Source organism: Melanerpes formicivorus, unplaced genomic scaffold (assembly GCF_026170545.1).
Source record: "Melanerpes formicivorus ecotype bairdi unplaced genomic scaffold, bMelFor1.0.p_v2 SCAF_5, whole genome shotgun sequence".
NCBI classification, from domain to species: Eukaryota; Metazoa; Chordata; class Aves; order Piciformes; family Picidae; genus Melanerpes; species Melanerpes formicivorus.
The window spans coordinates 18206313-18223297 of NW_027142357.1; the positions used below are offsets into that span (position 1 = coordinate 18206313).

The 16985-nt window shown below is 38.2% G+C and overlaps 1 protein-coding gene across 6 annotated transcripts in view; it reads right to left on the reverse strand.

Moving 5' to 3' along the window:
• AGPS (alkylglycerone phosphate synthase) overlaps positions 1-16985 on the reverse strand; it is an 87660-nt gene that overhangs the window by 32550 nt on the left and 38125 nt on the right. For all 6 annotated transcript variants that reach the window (XM_068138518.1, XM_068138515.1, XM_068138514.1 and 3 more), the window contains 6 exons: positions 11179-11268; positions 7465-7555; positions 5198-5318; positions 5044-5118; positions 3326-3397; positions 1465-1544 (listed from right to left, as the gene is read on the reverse strand). In XM_068138518.1, the coding sequence (XP_067994619.1) occupies positions 1465-1544; positions 3326-3397; positions 5044-5118; positions 5198-5318; positions 7465-7555; positions 11179-11268 (529 nt within the window). The remainder of the gene's footprint in view (positions 1-1464; positions 1545-3325; positions 3398-5043; positions 5119-5197; positions 5319-7464; positions 7556-11178; positions 11269-16985) is intronic.

Consider the following 16985-nt stretch of genomic DNA (forward strand, 5'->3'; position numbering starts at 1 on the left):
AAGTAGTTTATTTTCTGACTTGGTATATACTTACATATCTAGCTCATACAAAAGCATAGTAAGAGTTAAGCCTATTCCTTTCCCATCCCCAAACCAGACTCAAGTCAAGGCTGTAGGCTATGACTCAGAGTTCAAATGAAGGCCTGAATCAGTACTGTACAATATGGCTTTCACTCTGTACAGCCAGTTCCCTTGACTACAGCCTTTGCAAAGAAAAGACCACTTTGTATCCAGGCACTCAGAAAAAACAAGTTTGATTGGAACACCCCTAAGCAGAGAAAACAGTCTTAGGTCTTACCACAAAGACTAAAGGAGTTAAGCTCAGCAAGTGCTCAAAGGCAGTAGAGCCTTGCAAAGATACAGATTTCAAGCATCTCATTACTACATAGTCATAAAATTGTCATTTTAATGGAAATTGTCCTTCATAATGGAAAGATGAAAACTAGCACTCAATTTTACAGAATGTCATTTCTAAGCTGCCATAGACCAATGAACTTCATGTTCTCAGGATGCTATTTGCACAAAAATCTAGGCTTTTTTTTTTTAAGTGACCTCATATCTGTATATCAACCTGAAGAATTTTAATCAACCTTTATGTATTTTCAAGTCTGCAAAAACTAGCGTAGTTTTCAAATACATGTAACTTCCTCCTAGCCTTTCATTTAACCTCAGTCACATGTTCCCATATAGAAGAACAGCGGCTTCCTCTGAATTTCACATAAAACTCAGGGACTTTTTTCCTCATTAAGTATATATAGCTCAAAGTAGTACAGGGCTAACATCCACAAAATATCACTTAAACTGAGTACAAATTTAATCACGCCTGGTATGGATTAGTATTTCCATTCCTACTTCATTCTTGCAAAGAAAGAAGTACTGTTCTCTAGTGATCACCATTCTAAATTTAACTGTAGGGTACTTCAATAGAATCACAGAATTGTTTCGTGGAAAAGACCTCAGACCATGGAGTCCAACCACCTACAGATGTCTACACAGTGCCATGTCTACACAATCTTTTTTTTAAACACCTCCCAGGATGATAAATCCACCACCTCTCTGGGCAGCCTCTTCCAATGCCTGACCACTGCTTCAGTAAAGAAAATTTTCCTAACATCCAGTCTAAACCTCCCCTAGCACAATTTGAGGCCATTTCCTCTCATTCTATCACTTGACACTAGGGAGAAGAGACTGACCCCGACCTCACTATAACCTCCTTTCAGGTATTTGTAGAGAGCAGTGAGATCCACCCTCAGCCTCCTCTTCCTGAGACCAAAGAATCCTGGTTCCCTCAGCTACTCCCATAAGACTTTTCTCCAGGCCCTTCACCAGCTTTGTTGCCCTCCTCCAAACATGCTCCAGCATCTCCATGTTTTTCTCATAGTAAGGGACCTGAAATGAACACAGTATTCAAGGTGCAGCCTCACCAGTACTAAGTATAATAAAAACTGAAATCAAAAGACATACCATTTGTGATGTATCCAGTGAGACAATGGTTCTTTTTTCTTCTTCAGGACATTCGAGGGCACTAGAGACACTTGTCCCTCCTGCATATATGGGAGTGACACTGTGATCATAAAATTCCCAGGTAGTTTTACATGCCATACCTCTCTTCTAAGACTGAATTTAATAATCACACAAGTTAACTGTTTGAGGCTAGTGATTAGCCTCAAACCTTAGTGATTAGCCTTAGTGATTAGGTTGTCCCTTCTCCTAAACTGGGTTTCACAAAAGTAAGTCAGCACTAGAGCTGACAATGCTTTAACAGTGCTCAATAACAAACCAGGAAATTCTGTGACCATTTCAGTTGTTTCTGTTAAATCCAGAATAGTTTTAAAACAATGAACGACAAATAAAGCCATCCAAGACATGGAGATCACTACAGAAGCCACTACACTTCTAGCTAGAAAGTTGGCTTAAGTCTACCTAATACAGGAATGCAATACTTATCCAAAGTAAGAAATAAACTGAACTAAAACAATCAAAACACCCAAACCAGCAACAAGACCAACAAAAAAAAGGGATAAAAATCAAATGTCAAACTTTCCTGGAGTTTTCTAGTGTGCCTTTCGTAAGACATCACAGAACAGCCTCAAAGAAACTTTTGGCTTCTCAAAGACCACAAAAGCCATAGGAAAAGAGAGGCTAGGATGCTAGAGATCCACAAGCTAGCAGAAGAACAACCAATGGACATTACAGAGACAACGCCAACTAATACTCCTGCAAGAGCAATAAAATCTATCACCTTTGTTTCCAATGGCATTTTCCTTAAACACCAACCCCTATAGTACTAACTACAAAATCTAGCCACAGTTCAGTATAAAGAACCTTGGAACACAATCTGAAGATCTTTCTGTATCCTAGTCAGTCAATAAAAAATGGTCAGCTACACCAATTTGCTAGTACCACAGGCAACATGCCTTACAGCTCTCCAGATGTCTCTCTCAAGGGTGACCATGCTTTAGGGATAAACCAGCTCCATTAGTTTGGCACTGTCTTCAAGTGACATGCTCATCTTCTCAAATTCTAAAAATATTAGGGGGCCGTAATCTTCAAGTATAAGCAAGTCCCAAGTAAAACACACAAATTTATCCCACAGAATTAAGAGACCAAAAACTTCTCTCAAAAGCTCATGAAAGGTGACATCCTGTATTCTCTGAGCTCTAATTCAAAACAAAGTAGCTTACCAATCTACTTCAAGCAGGCTTAGAGAAAAAAAGCATCTGTGATTAAACACCTGAAAGCCCCTTAGAACCTCTTTAGGCCGAGAAAGACACATTATACAGGCCTTTACCTGCACTCTGTATCTGGAACATTACCTGAAAACACCTTGCCTCAGGAGTATCTACTCTAACTTTCAAACTGAATGTTTAAAGGGAAATCAGAACTATGCTTAATGATCTTTGAGTGCAGTGTCTGACCTATGATCTTCAACAATACCGCAAAACAACCACCTAATTCATATATGTTTGGGGGAACAGAGCACAAACAATATACCCACAAACACGACATCTCTAACAGATATTTGAATTTCTTGAGCTATTTCCTGGAAGTCTTCCAGGGCACAGAGGAAAACTTTGGCTTCATGTAATTACTCCTCTTGCACATTCAATACGTTAAATACTTTTAATGACTTTGACTAAGTTAAATATATCAGCTTTTAATATTGCAAGATCATAAAAAATATTCAGAAAACACTTAAAATACTACTGAAAAAAAAACTCCTATTGAATTATTGGTACAATATCTTACTAAGATCTCAAACTGAATTCAAGTAGAATACATTTTCATTAGTAATGTTAGAGATCTGAGAAATTTTAACACTTACCACCAAATGGTATTATGCAGACATTGTGTTTGCAGGCTAATTCCACAATTTTAACTACGTCTTCATGGCACACTGAAAGAGTCCAAACAGAATTTGTACTTAGTATTGCTATTTATGATTAGTACTAAATACTGCAGTCTGAATAAGCAGCAGCTCCTTTTCTGACACCAGCAAGGAAGACATTTCAAAGGGTCAGGCATTAAACAAGAGCTGGGCTTGGAAAAAATCAGAATTCTAAAGTTTAGATCTGAAACAATTCTACATTGAAAGAACTCACTACAGCCTTAGTCTCTTGCACTATTCATGTATTGAGATCTCCTGCAAATTCTCAGGGCAAGATGGGCTATCCAAATTCAGGTAACTTGGAGAACAATCAAGCTTAAAGCTTGTATTGAAAACAGGCTGTCCAGTTTACTTTAAGTGATAAGTCTCTTGTGAGACCTGAACAACTTTTTCTTCCTGGCTCACATTCAGTTTCAAAAGTAGAGTTGCTAGTGAAATATACTTTTTCAGAATGCATTCTGTATCTGGTCAGAGGGAAGCAGCAGAGGCAAGGAAAAGGGTCAAAACCAGAGATCAAATACAGTGCGTACATGAGTTCGTGCAAACAGCAGAGAATTAGCAGGACTGAAAAAACAGGCTTACAAACTGACTAATTTTGCTCTTGCCATACAGAGCAGTTTTAAACAAAGGTAATCCATCATTTTATTTCAGTCACTTTTAAAGCTGCACAAGATATGCTGTGGCAAGTGCTGTTGATAGTCACCAGTGCTGTCATGGCAGTACCTCTCCTCAAGTAATGAGATGCATCTTATAGTGCCTCTTTATGCCTCCCATATGTGATTTTTTTCCCCTAAATAAAGGAAGCAAAACTGAGCTAAGACAAAGTTCTTATCAGAAATTTTGGGGTTTCTAATGCAGTGCAGCTATCACAGTATTTAATGTTTTACAAGGCAAGGAAACAGGTTTACACAGCTGAACAGAAACTGTCAGGTACTTGGATCAAATTACTTTTTGATTAACTATGGAAGAATGGCCACATGAAAATAGTTGCTAGTGACCAGAGAAATATCACTCAAGTGGAAAATTCACACAAGTGTGCAAATAAAGTCACACCAGTTTAAGTATTTGGCACCCTCTACTATATAGAAACAAGCATATTTTCTGCTACATATTATCTATGACAGCATGAATCAGTATCTTTTTAAAGTGGCCTAGCCTGTGTTCACATTGCACTGCTCTTTCTTCAAGTCAGTGATCCTTTGTAAAGTGTTCTGATAGGAATTACAGGTGTTCTGTTTCTTAAACGTACAGCATGTCTCAAAACAAAATTCTTTAATAGAAATATTTCACCACCCTTCTACCATTCTGTACTCTATCAAAATACAACATTTATACTCCTGTTTAGACAGCTCTTTGTGAACATACGTGTTTAATGACACTGTGGTTACATAAGTAATTAATATAGCTGTCAACAGAAACTTCAGCTATATTTAAGAAATTTGACTTCCCCATGAAGTGATAGGATTTCACAGGCACAACCTATAACCCAGATGTTAAATAACCATGACCTCCATTAATGAGAAAGCTCCTCCAGTTTCTGTAAAGATGACTAAAGTCAATGAACCAAGAGATGGCTTCCGCATGACAAGAAAGCAGGAGTTTAGTAAACAATGGCCTCCCAGATCAAAGGGGAGAACAAGACAAGGAAAGCTTACCAGGCCATACAACTATATCAGGAATTCGCTTAAACATTCCTTCCCTGAGTACAAATATCTCATGTAGGCAGTGACCTGAAACAAACAAAAAGTTAAGAAGTTCAAACAAGAAAGTGTCAAAAGCAGCACAGTGACACAACTGAAGTTCTCTTACCATGAGCTCTGAATACCCTATCTTCCGCATCCTGCGAATAGGAGATCTTAGTGGCTCTGAGATCTTGAAGAAATTGTTCACTTACAATGGATGGAGGTACATCATTAACATTTAAGGATGCCTACAATACAAGGAAAAAGGTAGGTTCACTTTTACAGTATTTCTGTACAGCAGAAATAAGAACAGGTAAACATTGATACCTAAACAACTACTATTCTAGATTAGAAATACCAAAGGTCTCTTACTCACTTTCAATTCTACCTGGTATTCAGTGACTAGACAGACATAGTATTCTTTTATTGCAGATAGTCTTGAATTAAACAGATCTTTACTTAGATATAAAACTTGTCTTACGACTGAAAGCTAACTAGCTGAAACATTTTTGCCAATATATGTCTTAAGATAAAAGTTTAAGGGGTAACACCAGTTAAATCAACCACAAGGAAAACAGAATAATGGTCTCCTGCTCGTTGTGCATCTAGTTTTAAACTCCATTTTCTCTGTGGATTTCCATAAAAAGAATTATTGCATATAATTTCAAATGAACACCAAGTGTTTGAAGATAGACAAAGAACTTAAAGTTGTTTTAAGTATTTTTTAGCTTTTCCACAACTATTTTAATCTTTCAGTTTTCATCATCAAGATCAAAAAGTTAGTATTCATTTACAAAAATCTTCCTTCACACAATGCCAGGTAAAAATATGCTTTTATTTACTCTTGTGGAACTGAAAGATTAAGATTTGTATACTCAAAGGCTGGACCAGAAGCCTATGTGAACTAACTCTGAACTGCTGCCTGTGGTAATTCTAGTCTGAAAAAGGAAAATCACCATCAGGCCTTGAGAATTACAGAAATAGGCATACTGCTGTTAACTGTAATGGAAAAGTTGCAGGCAACAGAGAACTTCCCAGTCTTATGCAATAAAGGCAGGAAGAAATGAGACACAAATGGACCATGAGATTTTCCTCCTACTGCTACTCCTATACCCAAGTTTCTTTATGTTCTGCTGATAGAAGGTGAAAAAAGAATACGGCATGACAACCTGAAATATAAACTAGGAACTACAACAGAGACATGAAAACAGGGGACCTGCAGTAGAGGTTAAGAATAGCTATGACTTCAAAGAGTGCTATTCTGTTTCAAGGTAGTCAGCCTATTTTAGATCATTACAAGAACATCAGAACCAGAAGAGCACAATATGGAAAGCAAGCACTCAACATTGCTGGTAGAAATCCCGAAGAGCTGGTTTGCAAGAGATGACATGGAATCTAAATACTGCTCAAAAATCTGCTCTTATCCTCACACTATGCTTCACTCTATATCTCCTCTACATATAGAAAGGAAACAACAGCTCTCAACCTCTGGTGACAGCAAGTTAAAGCAGCTGCCAATCCTGATCAAAGAAAACACTTCAGGATTAATATTTTCAAAAAACATTGGCAGATGAAGATCCTGCAAGTCATAGCAGATGAAAGAATGTCTGGATTAACAGGAGACTGAAGTTTTCAGGCCCTATGAGATCACCAGCCTCAGAGAAAATACAATCTGCATGCAGAGGGTAAAACTTTTCCACAGTAGGATTGCTACAGTCACTGCACAAGTACTGCCTGCTTCCAACACTACTTTAAGCAGCTATATCTAGTCAAGAACCTGCAGCCTCAAAGGAACAATTCTTAGAAGGCAATCAGGTCTCCTGAATCTTAACAGGATTAATCTTTTTTAAAAACACAATATATAGATGCTTTGCAAAACCCTGAACATTGCAAACATAGCATTTTTCTGAAAACATTCTGTTTTATCTTGAATATTCCGGTAACCAATTTTCAGCGCCCGGATATGGTAATAAAAAACTCAACTGTCAAATACAAATTTTGATGCTGAGAATACAGCATAATTTAACTTCACTGCCTCTTCTTCGTTATCACGAATGACATCAAAGTTGCATAAACAATTCCCTTTAAGTTCCTACAGTCTTCAAAAGCAACCTACTAACAGGAAGGAAAAACTGCCTGTATTGGAAAATTTCACTCCAATAGAAGTCCTAGCAATTAACCTGGAACCACAAGTCATGCTAAGTCATTGAAGGTATCATGTAGTAATTCTACATCAAATATGTTTTTCAAAAACTCTTGAGGTGTTAACACACTATATTTAAACCAAGTATGTGCAATGTGACCTTCAGGACAACAGCTGAATCATTGTTAACAGTGTGGTCTTGATTATCATCAAGACTAATGTTTGAAGAACTGGTTCAGCTCTTTACTTACTCTAGAGGTAGTTTTGTGCTCCAGACTTGCTCCAAAGGTTTTTTCTATCCATTCCTTAAAAGTTGGTAATACCATACCACCTAATCTGTACCTGAAAAGTCAATATTACATAGGGTCATTTTAAATTAAAAATAATGTATGTCAGATACACATCTTTTGATTCTACGTACGCACAAAAGTGTGAAATAAAGTTCTTTACCTACAAGCCTGCACAGATTCTGCACATTGTAGTTTTCATACAACTGCACATTTCATTGTATTAAAAACTGTTTTGTACTTCACAAAATCAAATAAATTGTTTACAGCTTATATATATTACTTTGTGATCTTTGGGAATTGTGGCATAAGGCTTTTCAAATATCCGACACCCTCCCCCATCTTTACTTCTAATACAGGTCTCTCCCTTTTACTGCATAAAGCAGTGTCACAATTCACATGACAGTTACAGGTAGAAGACGTGCATATGGACATGCTGCAATGTAAACAGCAGTCTCAGAAACAAACCCAGATCAGTACACTTTCTGTGTTTTTCTAAAACAGACTTAATGGTTCCCATCTCATCATCAGACCCATCAAGCCACATGAAATTATTTCTGTCACAAATGTTTTGGCAAAAGCTTAGCCATGTGACAGTGAAGACCTACAGACAAGGGACAAAGCAGCTGTTTGTGACTGTGTAACACAGGAAAACAAATAAGGTTGGGGACACACTTGAACAGGTAGAAACTACAGCTATTCATTCTATACATGTACACATGTATGTTTATGTATGCACAAGAATTCTCCAAGGATAAGAGAAAAAGACCTCTCCTTGGTATTAAGAGCTAGCAGCAGCAGAGAATTCTTACTACACTTTGCACCTGGGTCACTGCATGAGGCCTAATGGCTCTTCCTTTTAAGATTATTCATTATTAATCCAATTATGACAGTCCTTCACAGTTGTTGCAACCAAGCCTACAACTAAGTCACTTATTGCACAGACAGATGAATTTGTTTGCTCATCGCAGCTACCTCCTAGTTTTACTGTTGTATGAAAACTCCATTCTGCTCCTATAGATATAAGGTTGAAAGCATCTTAACTCAAGCTAGACTCTCAAGCTTGAAAGATAGCATTCAGTCATTTCTCCTATAGCAGCTGTTAGTTTTTCATCATACCCATACTAAACAGTTAAGGGAATTCTGTAAGCAATGAAAGTTTAATGCATTTGCAACAGGGGGTTGTGTGTTTTCTTCTACACAAAGTTTTTGGCATTTCCAGCCTATTATTATAGCAAGATTGGAAATAAGGCTTAACCTTAATCACTTATTCAAAAGGACAAACTAAAAGGTATCAGAAAACCAACAACTTTTAAGTCAAGACACACAAACAAGTCACAGCATGGAGGGAGTTAGTGAGTTTGCTGCGTAGAATGTAACTTATGATTGCTCACAAAGCAAGCTTTGTATGTTGATGCAACAAAAAGCCCCCGCAAAGACCTCCACTCCCCACACACCCCAAGAAACAGACTAGCAAGCATCATCCAACCCTGGTGAGATGGTAGAGCCTAATGTTCATTTGACACAGAAAAATCATGGACTGTAGGGAAAGACAGCACAGTTTTCATGAAGTGTTATTCTGTTCCACTAACCCTAGAGGTTCTATCAGGGTGTAAAACCACAAAGTGAATAAAGTGGATATAATGAACACTAAATTCCTCCTTTATACTTCCACAGGTGTTCACCCTAAAAGCTGTTTAAGAAAATACATTGCTACAGTACTGAAAGGAGAGGTTCTTCTACAGGCTGAAGGTTAAGATAAGAAGCTAAAGTCAGGTTTTATTGATCACTGTCCAAGACAGATTCAGGCATACATAATGTCCTCATGAGCAATCTGGATTCATCACTGGAGTCACCAAGTAGTCGTGAATATTAAGCTCTTTTGGGGAGACAGACACTACACTTGTAGGTGCATTACTTGCAGATTTTTCAGAACGGTATTGTCAGCACAGGAAAAATCATGGCACCTTCACTGACAACACACAACAGCAGCCGACAGTGCTATGGATTGACCAGGCAAGTAAAAGAAAGATGACAAAGTATATCCACACCATGAGTGCTGCACACGGTTTTTGTCCAAAGAGATGTAGTGGAGCTAGTGAGGTTCAGAGAACAGGAACTGTAAAGACCAAGGAGCCCTACAAACAGAGACTAAAGGGTCCAGGGCTCCTCAGCATGAAGAAAAAGTGTAAGATAGGATAAAATTTAGGCTTTCATAACCAATAATGCAGTACAATAGGCTGAAGAGCTATCATTCACCTAATCCTGCAGCACAGTAAGGGATACTTGATTTGAGACAAAGTACTTTACACAACAGCAATCCGGAATGTGCTGCCATGAGATGCTGGAGAGGCAGACCGCATGAGCAGACTTGAAAGCTATTAGACAGATTTCTGGACAACAGATCTGTAAGTGGATATGAAAGGACAAGGTATCTATAACATCTCTGCAGATGCTTATTCTATTTTCATTTCAAACACTCTCCTTTTGTCACTGTGACAAACTACACTAGAGAAACTACACTGGTGTGACCAAGAGGACATTTCTAACATTAGGTATCAGTTAAAGAGAATACAATTGGGGAAAAAATGCTATTCTAGACCAGCAGCCTCAAATTTTTATCAGGAGAAAGCATTAAGTCCAGACCTTTATCTTCTGGCCTTTAAAACACGCTGCAGAGATTTTCTGTGCAGCGTAACCTATTTTAGATAAACTAAAAATACTGGATGGAAGAACGAGTGAGTGAGTGACAAAGTGACAAGAGTCAGAATTTTGGTAAAAGGAGAAAGATCCCTAAATATTACACAGTGAACTTAAGTGCCTAAGACAAGGCTTTGCATTTTTGTCTGGGCTTGAAAATTAAGAACTGAAGTGTTCAACATCCCATTTAAGTTTTTTTGAAACTTTACACAAGCTCAAGACCACAAAAGTATTTTTCTGATGGGTAGTACTTTTAAAAATTATTTTTCTCTTTATTCCTACAAAAAGTGTATTTTTTAAACCATGGAACTACTGGAACTACTTCCCACTGAGGCAGGAAAAAAAACAAAACAGTAAGGTGTCAAGTGATATGCTTAAAACCCACTGGAAGAAAGTTAAGAGACTCTCAAGTAGACTTCATTTTTATGTAATTTAAAAAAAGGGGAAGGGGGTTTCTGAGGAATATATAAAATTGCTGTACAAAGGGCTAATAGGCAATAAATAAGTGTGGGCCCCTGAAGAGCAGTTTTTACTTTTAAGCTCAGAGGATCAAGCAGCTCCAAGCACAACAGTTGGAGAAACCTGTAACACAGATTGAAGGTTTAATAAAGCAAACTGTTGACGCTCAAGAGATTCTCAAAACTGCACTGACCTGCTGCATATTACCTAAACATGGTGCAGATTCTCAGTCCAATCCCATTCTCCAAGGAAAAGGTTTATTGCACAGCATATATCAAGTCTGAGAAGACTCAAATTAATTTGTCTAATACTTTTAATAAAACTTCCAATAAGCCAGTCTATTTTGCTACACATTAGTTTACTGTGTAGACTTCAGTAAACCTCTTAAATACAGGATAGCAAACAACTCATTCTGCAAAATAAATCAAGTTTCTTGCCTTCTTTACAGGAGTGTAGTTTTTAAACTCAAAAAAACCCAAATCTAAATAGTAGGTTCCATTAAATAAACCTTCAACTTACCTCTTCCCTGTGAATTCTGCTTGGCCCTTCTTATTGAAGATGAATTTGGAGTCATTATATCCCCATCCATTCCACTTAAGAAGTTCTTGCCTTAAAGAAAGAGAAATACAAGTGAAAATGTTAGTATACTGTAAGTTCAAAATAATTTTCTGCTTTGGAAAAATACTTATCAGACAGCAATGCAAGAAATCAAGTACATACCCAAAATGCATAGCTCGATAGAACTACAAGTAATTCTGCAGCCACAATCATTATCATTCAGATTGGATCCCAAGACTTGAAAGACTTTATAATAAACCCCACCAGCTTAAGTCAGTGCACAGTATTTGGTGTTACTCTCAAATAGGCAAGAGTAATGTTTGAAAGCTGCTTGTTTTTAAATCTATACATAAATACACAGATAATAACTAAACATTTTCAGAAGGAAAAAAGACATCTAGCATCGTGAGTTTTCTCTATCAAGAAAACTTTACATTCTAATTGTTTGACATCACTACTGTAATCTCACTGCATTCCCAGTAACATTCACCTGAGGCACCCTCAGGGGCACATTTGGACTGAAAATACATTTTGGCAAGTCAGAAAAAAAGTCTTGAAAATCCAAGAACTGCAGAAATAACATACGAAATACAACCTGAACGTGTCTACATAAGAAAGAGAATAGTAAAACAAACACACCTACACCACAAATAAAAATCACACACAAACCCAGAACTGCCAAAATACAGCCATAAAATTGAAATGTCCTAAGCACAACCATGTTAAAAGAGGATCTCTTTAGTTATGATAAACTCATCAGAAGTATATTAATGTATATTTAAGACTTAGAGATACACAAAGAGTACTAACATATTAATCTAACTTTGCTTTAAAATTTGTTATTAACAGCTTTAATCTTAAGAAGAGTAGATTTACATATTAGGAAGAAATTCTTTACAGTGAAGGTGGTGAGACACTGGAATGGGTTGCACAAGGAGGTCATGGATGCCCCCTCCCTGGAGGTGTTCAAGGCCAGTTTGGATCAGGCCTTGAGCAAGCCGATCCAGTGGAAGGTGTCCCTACCATATAAGAGGGTTTGAACTAGATGATTTTTAAGGTCCCTTCCAACCCAAACCATTTTACAAATCCAGGAATTTATATTAGAAATTACACACTAGGCTAAACCTTGATTTTTAGTTAATAAAAAGGCATCTTAAAGGAGTCTGAACACAGCTGATTTAGCTCACTCCAGTATGCGCATAGAACATTATTGTTAGTCTTTGTGTAATGTAAGAGTCAGATGAATGGCATTTTAAAAGCACCTTACAATTGAGAGAAAGCACTGCCTCAAGTCAGTTGTAACTCTAGCATTACATACAAGATAACTGAGCGATGACTGATTTCCAAAGACCTTAATTATAAACACAATATTAACATAGCCTGCTGCCACACTGTCAGTGTTGTAATTAAAGAGACTTGAGTTAATCTGAATTCTTTTTTCCTCAAACTACCTGTACACAAGGTTTTAGTTAATCAAATGGAAAACAGCCAGAGATGTACTTCATTGCAGCTGTTCAAATTAGATAAGTCAACAAGACTTTGACAAATCCAGCACTTTAAGCAAACTTCGTAGAGCAGTTTCAGTACTCAGTAACTGACATCATCTTGCAAAATAACCAGTCTATGTTGTTCTTCCATACTGAGGAATTGATTCTCAACTTTCGGTCAAAATTGAAGTGTTTGAGCAGACAGCTCATCAGAAAGAAGCTTCTCTGTTTGGCTGCTGCTGCCTCCTCCCTCAAATTTGGTCTTTACATGTGTCATGTTCACTCAAAAAAGGGCAAAGACCCACTCACATTTGATGGCATGGGAATGCCATGCACTAATTACATTGACATAACAGATTATAAAAACATGGGCTTAACGCATGTTATGCAGTTTTACCAATTTCTACACATATTCTATATAAATATATAGAATATTTTTAATGTAAGAAACTCCAAAGACAAAATCAAACACAGTTGAGCTGTTCCAAGCAGAGAGCAAGCTGACAGAGAACCAGCCAACTTAAATGGCTTTTAATCTGAATGTTCCCCTCAAATCCCCATCATAGCACTCCTCCTGAAGGCAGGATTTCTCCCTCTGCTGACTAAATGTAGTATATCTATATACCTGATCTCTATAGTTTGTTTTTTGAATCCTGTAAAGTCAGAATAGATTTAATACAAATAAAAGAAATTTGAGGAAGGGTCAAGCAGATTCCCCTGCTAATTTAGAGAGGTAAAGGTTCATGCAAGGTAGTACCACAATAAGTATACCAAACATGATGCATGAACCAGGCTAGAAAAACTAGCTGCAAAGACAGAGACAATTAGAGACTGAAACACAAAAGACCGGACTCTGAAGGACCTGGTGACATGAGATACTCTTGTAAAGCACACCTTTGAAACTATCATTAGTCCTGATGTTGAATATAGATATCTACTTTCAAAAAAATATCCAAGGGTGCTGCTATTAAAGCACTGAACAAAGACTCAGATACAAGATCTTTCTGCTAAGCTGACTGCACTCCCAGTTGTTTGCCTCTTCTAAAGGCCTGCTTTGCTGGGCTGGTGTTGAACTACCTGGTGCTTTCATCAGGCTTCAAAACCTAGAACAATGGTTACGGGTTTTAAGATTTTATTTTCAAGCTGTAACTATTCCTGAGTAATATAAGTACACAAAGGTTTACTCTGCCTGATAACAAAGCCCATTAGTTATATTTTCATTTTTCTCATCACACCGATAAAGTTTGCATGTTTGTAGTTAAACACCCCACCTATCTCATAATACAGCCCTGCATAATGGGTAGTGTATTCTGTGACAGATTAGTACCCCAGCAAAAAGCTAAAATTTTTATATTCTAAGCTATACTGAGTAAGTCTGAGATTTCTGCCTGGAGACCTGGTCTGGTTTTGTAAGCATCCATCTTACAGTCATTCTTTTGTTTCACCATACCAGCATACTGGCAGTTTAAGAACTTTTTGTAGTTTAAGGAAGAGTTAATTGGTATAACCATAAAGGAAAGTCCTCCAAAGGCTAGAGAGTCCTAGGGAGATGAGCAGTTTGTCCCAGAATATTGTAATCTGTTATTCTATTCTGTTTCCTCATATTCATCTATTTAAGGAAATGCACAGCCAGATAGATACCCCTTTTCTCTCTCTGTCTCAGGAAGAGCACATGCTTTCCTGTGGTCTGGGGGGGAAAATGTTTTTTTTCTTGGCCTTAGCTGGCAGGGAATTTCCAGCTACACCATGGGGCTTGAAGAAGCCTGCAACAGGCCTGCTTCTGGGCCAGCTGAGGCCGAGATTTCTGGAAGGTTTTGGCCTGGTAGGCCCAGATGAAGGACTGAGCCTAATCTGTGAATGAATTGCTTCTACCTGAATACCTTTTGTATATATTTGTAAATAGATCTTCCCTTTAAACATCCAATCAGTGTAGAGCACTTTTATCTTGCTCCTTGGGAAGAGGTGAAATATCTTTTCTGTCGTTTTGCCCTGGGCAGCTCGTGTCTCAAAACTAGGACAGAATTGCTGTTTCATTTACTACTTTTAGTTCCTGCCACTTTATGCATACACACCGTGAGAGGTTTGACAAAATAGTGCATGTGGCTCCCTAAAAAAAGTCTAAGAAGCTCAAATTTTAAAAGAAAGACTGATTAATTATCTCAAATTTGTAACTGGCAAGGCCTGCAGAAAGATCAAGCTGCTTAATTTTTCTTGCATCCCACTTTAAATGTATGTTCTTCATGAACAAGGGCCAGTGAACTTCATGATTTAAGAGAACTACCTTCAGCACAGATGAAAGTGGGAGACATCCACAGGGGACCTGCAAGCCTCTGACTACTGAGGCAGTATTAGCATCATATTGATATAATTCAAAAGCTGTAGTACAACTTTTTGGAGGAGTGTTATCTACTAATTGGCATATTATTCAGAAGAGGTGCAAGCAGCTGTGCAAGACAGACCAAGGAAGGACCCTTTCCTCCCCCTCTACCTTGGCTCCATTGTGCCAGGGAAATACACTACCACACATGCCTGTTCTGCATTTCCAGTTGTAAGCTGGAAACACAAGAAAAATTGAATTTTGAGAGAGTAAGAAGCAGAAAGCAATCAAGGAAAAAAGTATTTTTTTAAGCATTAACTGTTGTAACAACATTCCTCCTTGTTGCAAGTTTAAGGTGCTGAGATGTCCTAAACCATAGAGAAATGTTCCAGGACAACTAGAGAGACTCCTGGGAAGTGTAATCTTCTATTATTTCATTCCCATAAGCCCTGCACTTCTATAAAACCAAGCATTTCTGCTTGTTCTGCCCCTCTTCCTCTCTCTCTTCTCCCAGCTGGACCTTATCTCTTGTTGGGTATTGCAGGGGAGTAAGGCCTAGATCAGCCTTGGCAGGGGCCTGCAGCTGGCAAGCCGAATGTCAGCTGCATCACCAGGGTTTGGTAACATGGCGGGGAGTAGGCACAGTGGCAGGGAGAGGGGACCACCTGAGGCCTGGAGGTTTGGCCAAAGTGCAGGAGGTTTTCAAAAGTCTTTTTGGCTTAAAGAGGTTGTAAGCCCAGGTGGAAGGACTGGGCTGAGGCTGAATATGAATCTGGGTATTTTTGTAATTTGCGTATATAGTTGTAAATAGCACTTCCATTTTGCTTCCAACTCTTTCCAATCCTGTGTGAGAGCACCTTCATTTTCATACTGCCCTTTTGCGGTACTTATAGTCACCACTCCTTAGAAAACTATTTTCACACCCCAGCTCCAGAGCAGCACCCTCACCACCTCCTGTAATGCCCTGTTTGCAGTGAAGAGAGGCAAAACAAGTCCAAACACATTCCAAACACAAACCCCATTTATCTCACTCCCTTTGGAGACAGGGGTTTTGGCACAAAAGTAGACAATGCAAGATGCCTGCAAATCTGTGTAAACATGGGCGTGCCCAGGCTTGTTTGGACCCGTCTCCTGAGACAAACAAGTGCACACATCTCACACGTGCCTCACCATTTCCCAAGCCCATACAGTGGGAGAATTTTTGATTAGTAAAATACATTTCCACATGATTAAGTATTAAAAATTTGTTAACACTGTTGTAGCAACTAGAGCTGCCTATCGGCTTAGCATCGTGTTTAACTTGGCTATCAAGAATGATTCAAGCTGTAACTGAGTAAATGATGTAGCATTCTACATCTCCCAAAGATTTTATTTCCAAAATTCTTGGTGTTGGACTAATATTCCAGAAGAGTATAAAAGGCAAAAAGAGTTCTTGAGCATCTGCAGACATAAGCATGCATTAAAAGCTCCTTCCATGTATTCCTGTACTCAATGTACACAATCACGACTCTGAGACCAAGGGAACTACACATTGATCTGCAGCCCATTGGAATGGGCTGCTGAGGGAGGTGGTGGAGTCACCATCATTGGAGGTGTTTAGGAGAAGGCTTAATAGGGTGCGTGGTTGCATGGTTTAGTTGATTAGGTGGGTTGGATAATAGGTTGGACACGATGATCTTGAAGGTCTCTTCCAACTTGGTTTATTCTAAATTCTAATACGTACCACTATTGTGCCTACCCAGACTTTTACAAACTATGTATGCTCTAATACTTCAATATTTTGTACCACCTGAAACAATTTCACTTGTTGTTTCTATCCTCATTGTTTAAAAAAATATATCAAGAATTCAATTACTACATTGCAACAAACCCCTCAAACCTGAATACCCTGTATAATATCAGAATACTTTGAGTAACATTGGAATGTCTCAAAATGCATTAAAAAGTTTCATATCCCAGCCACA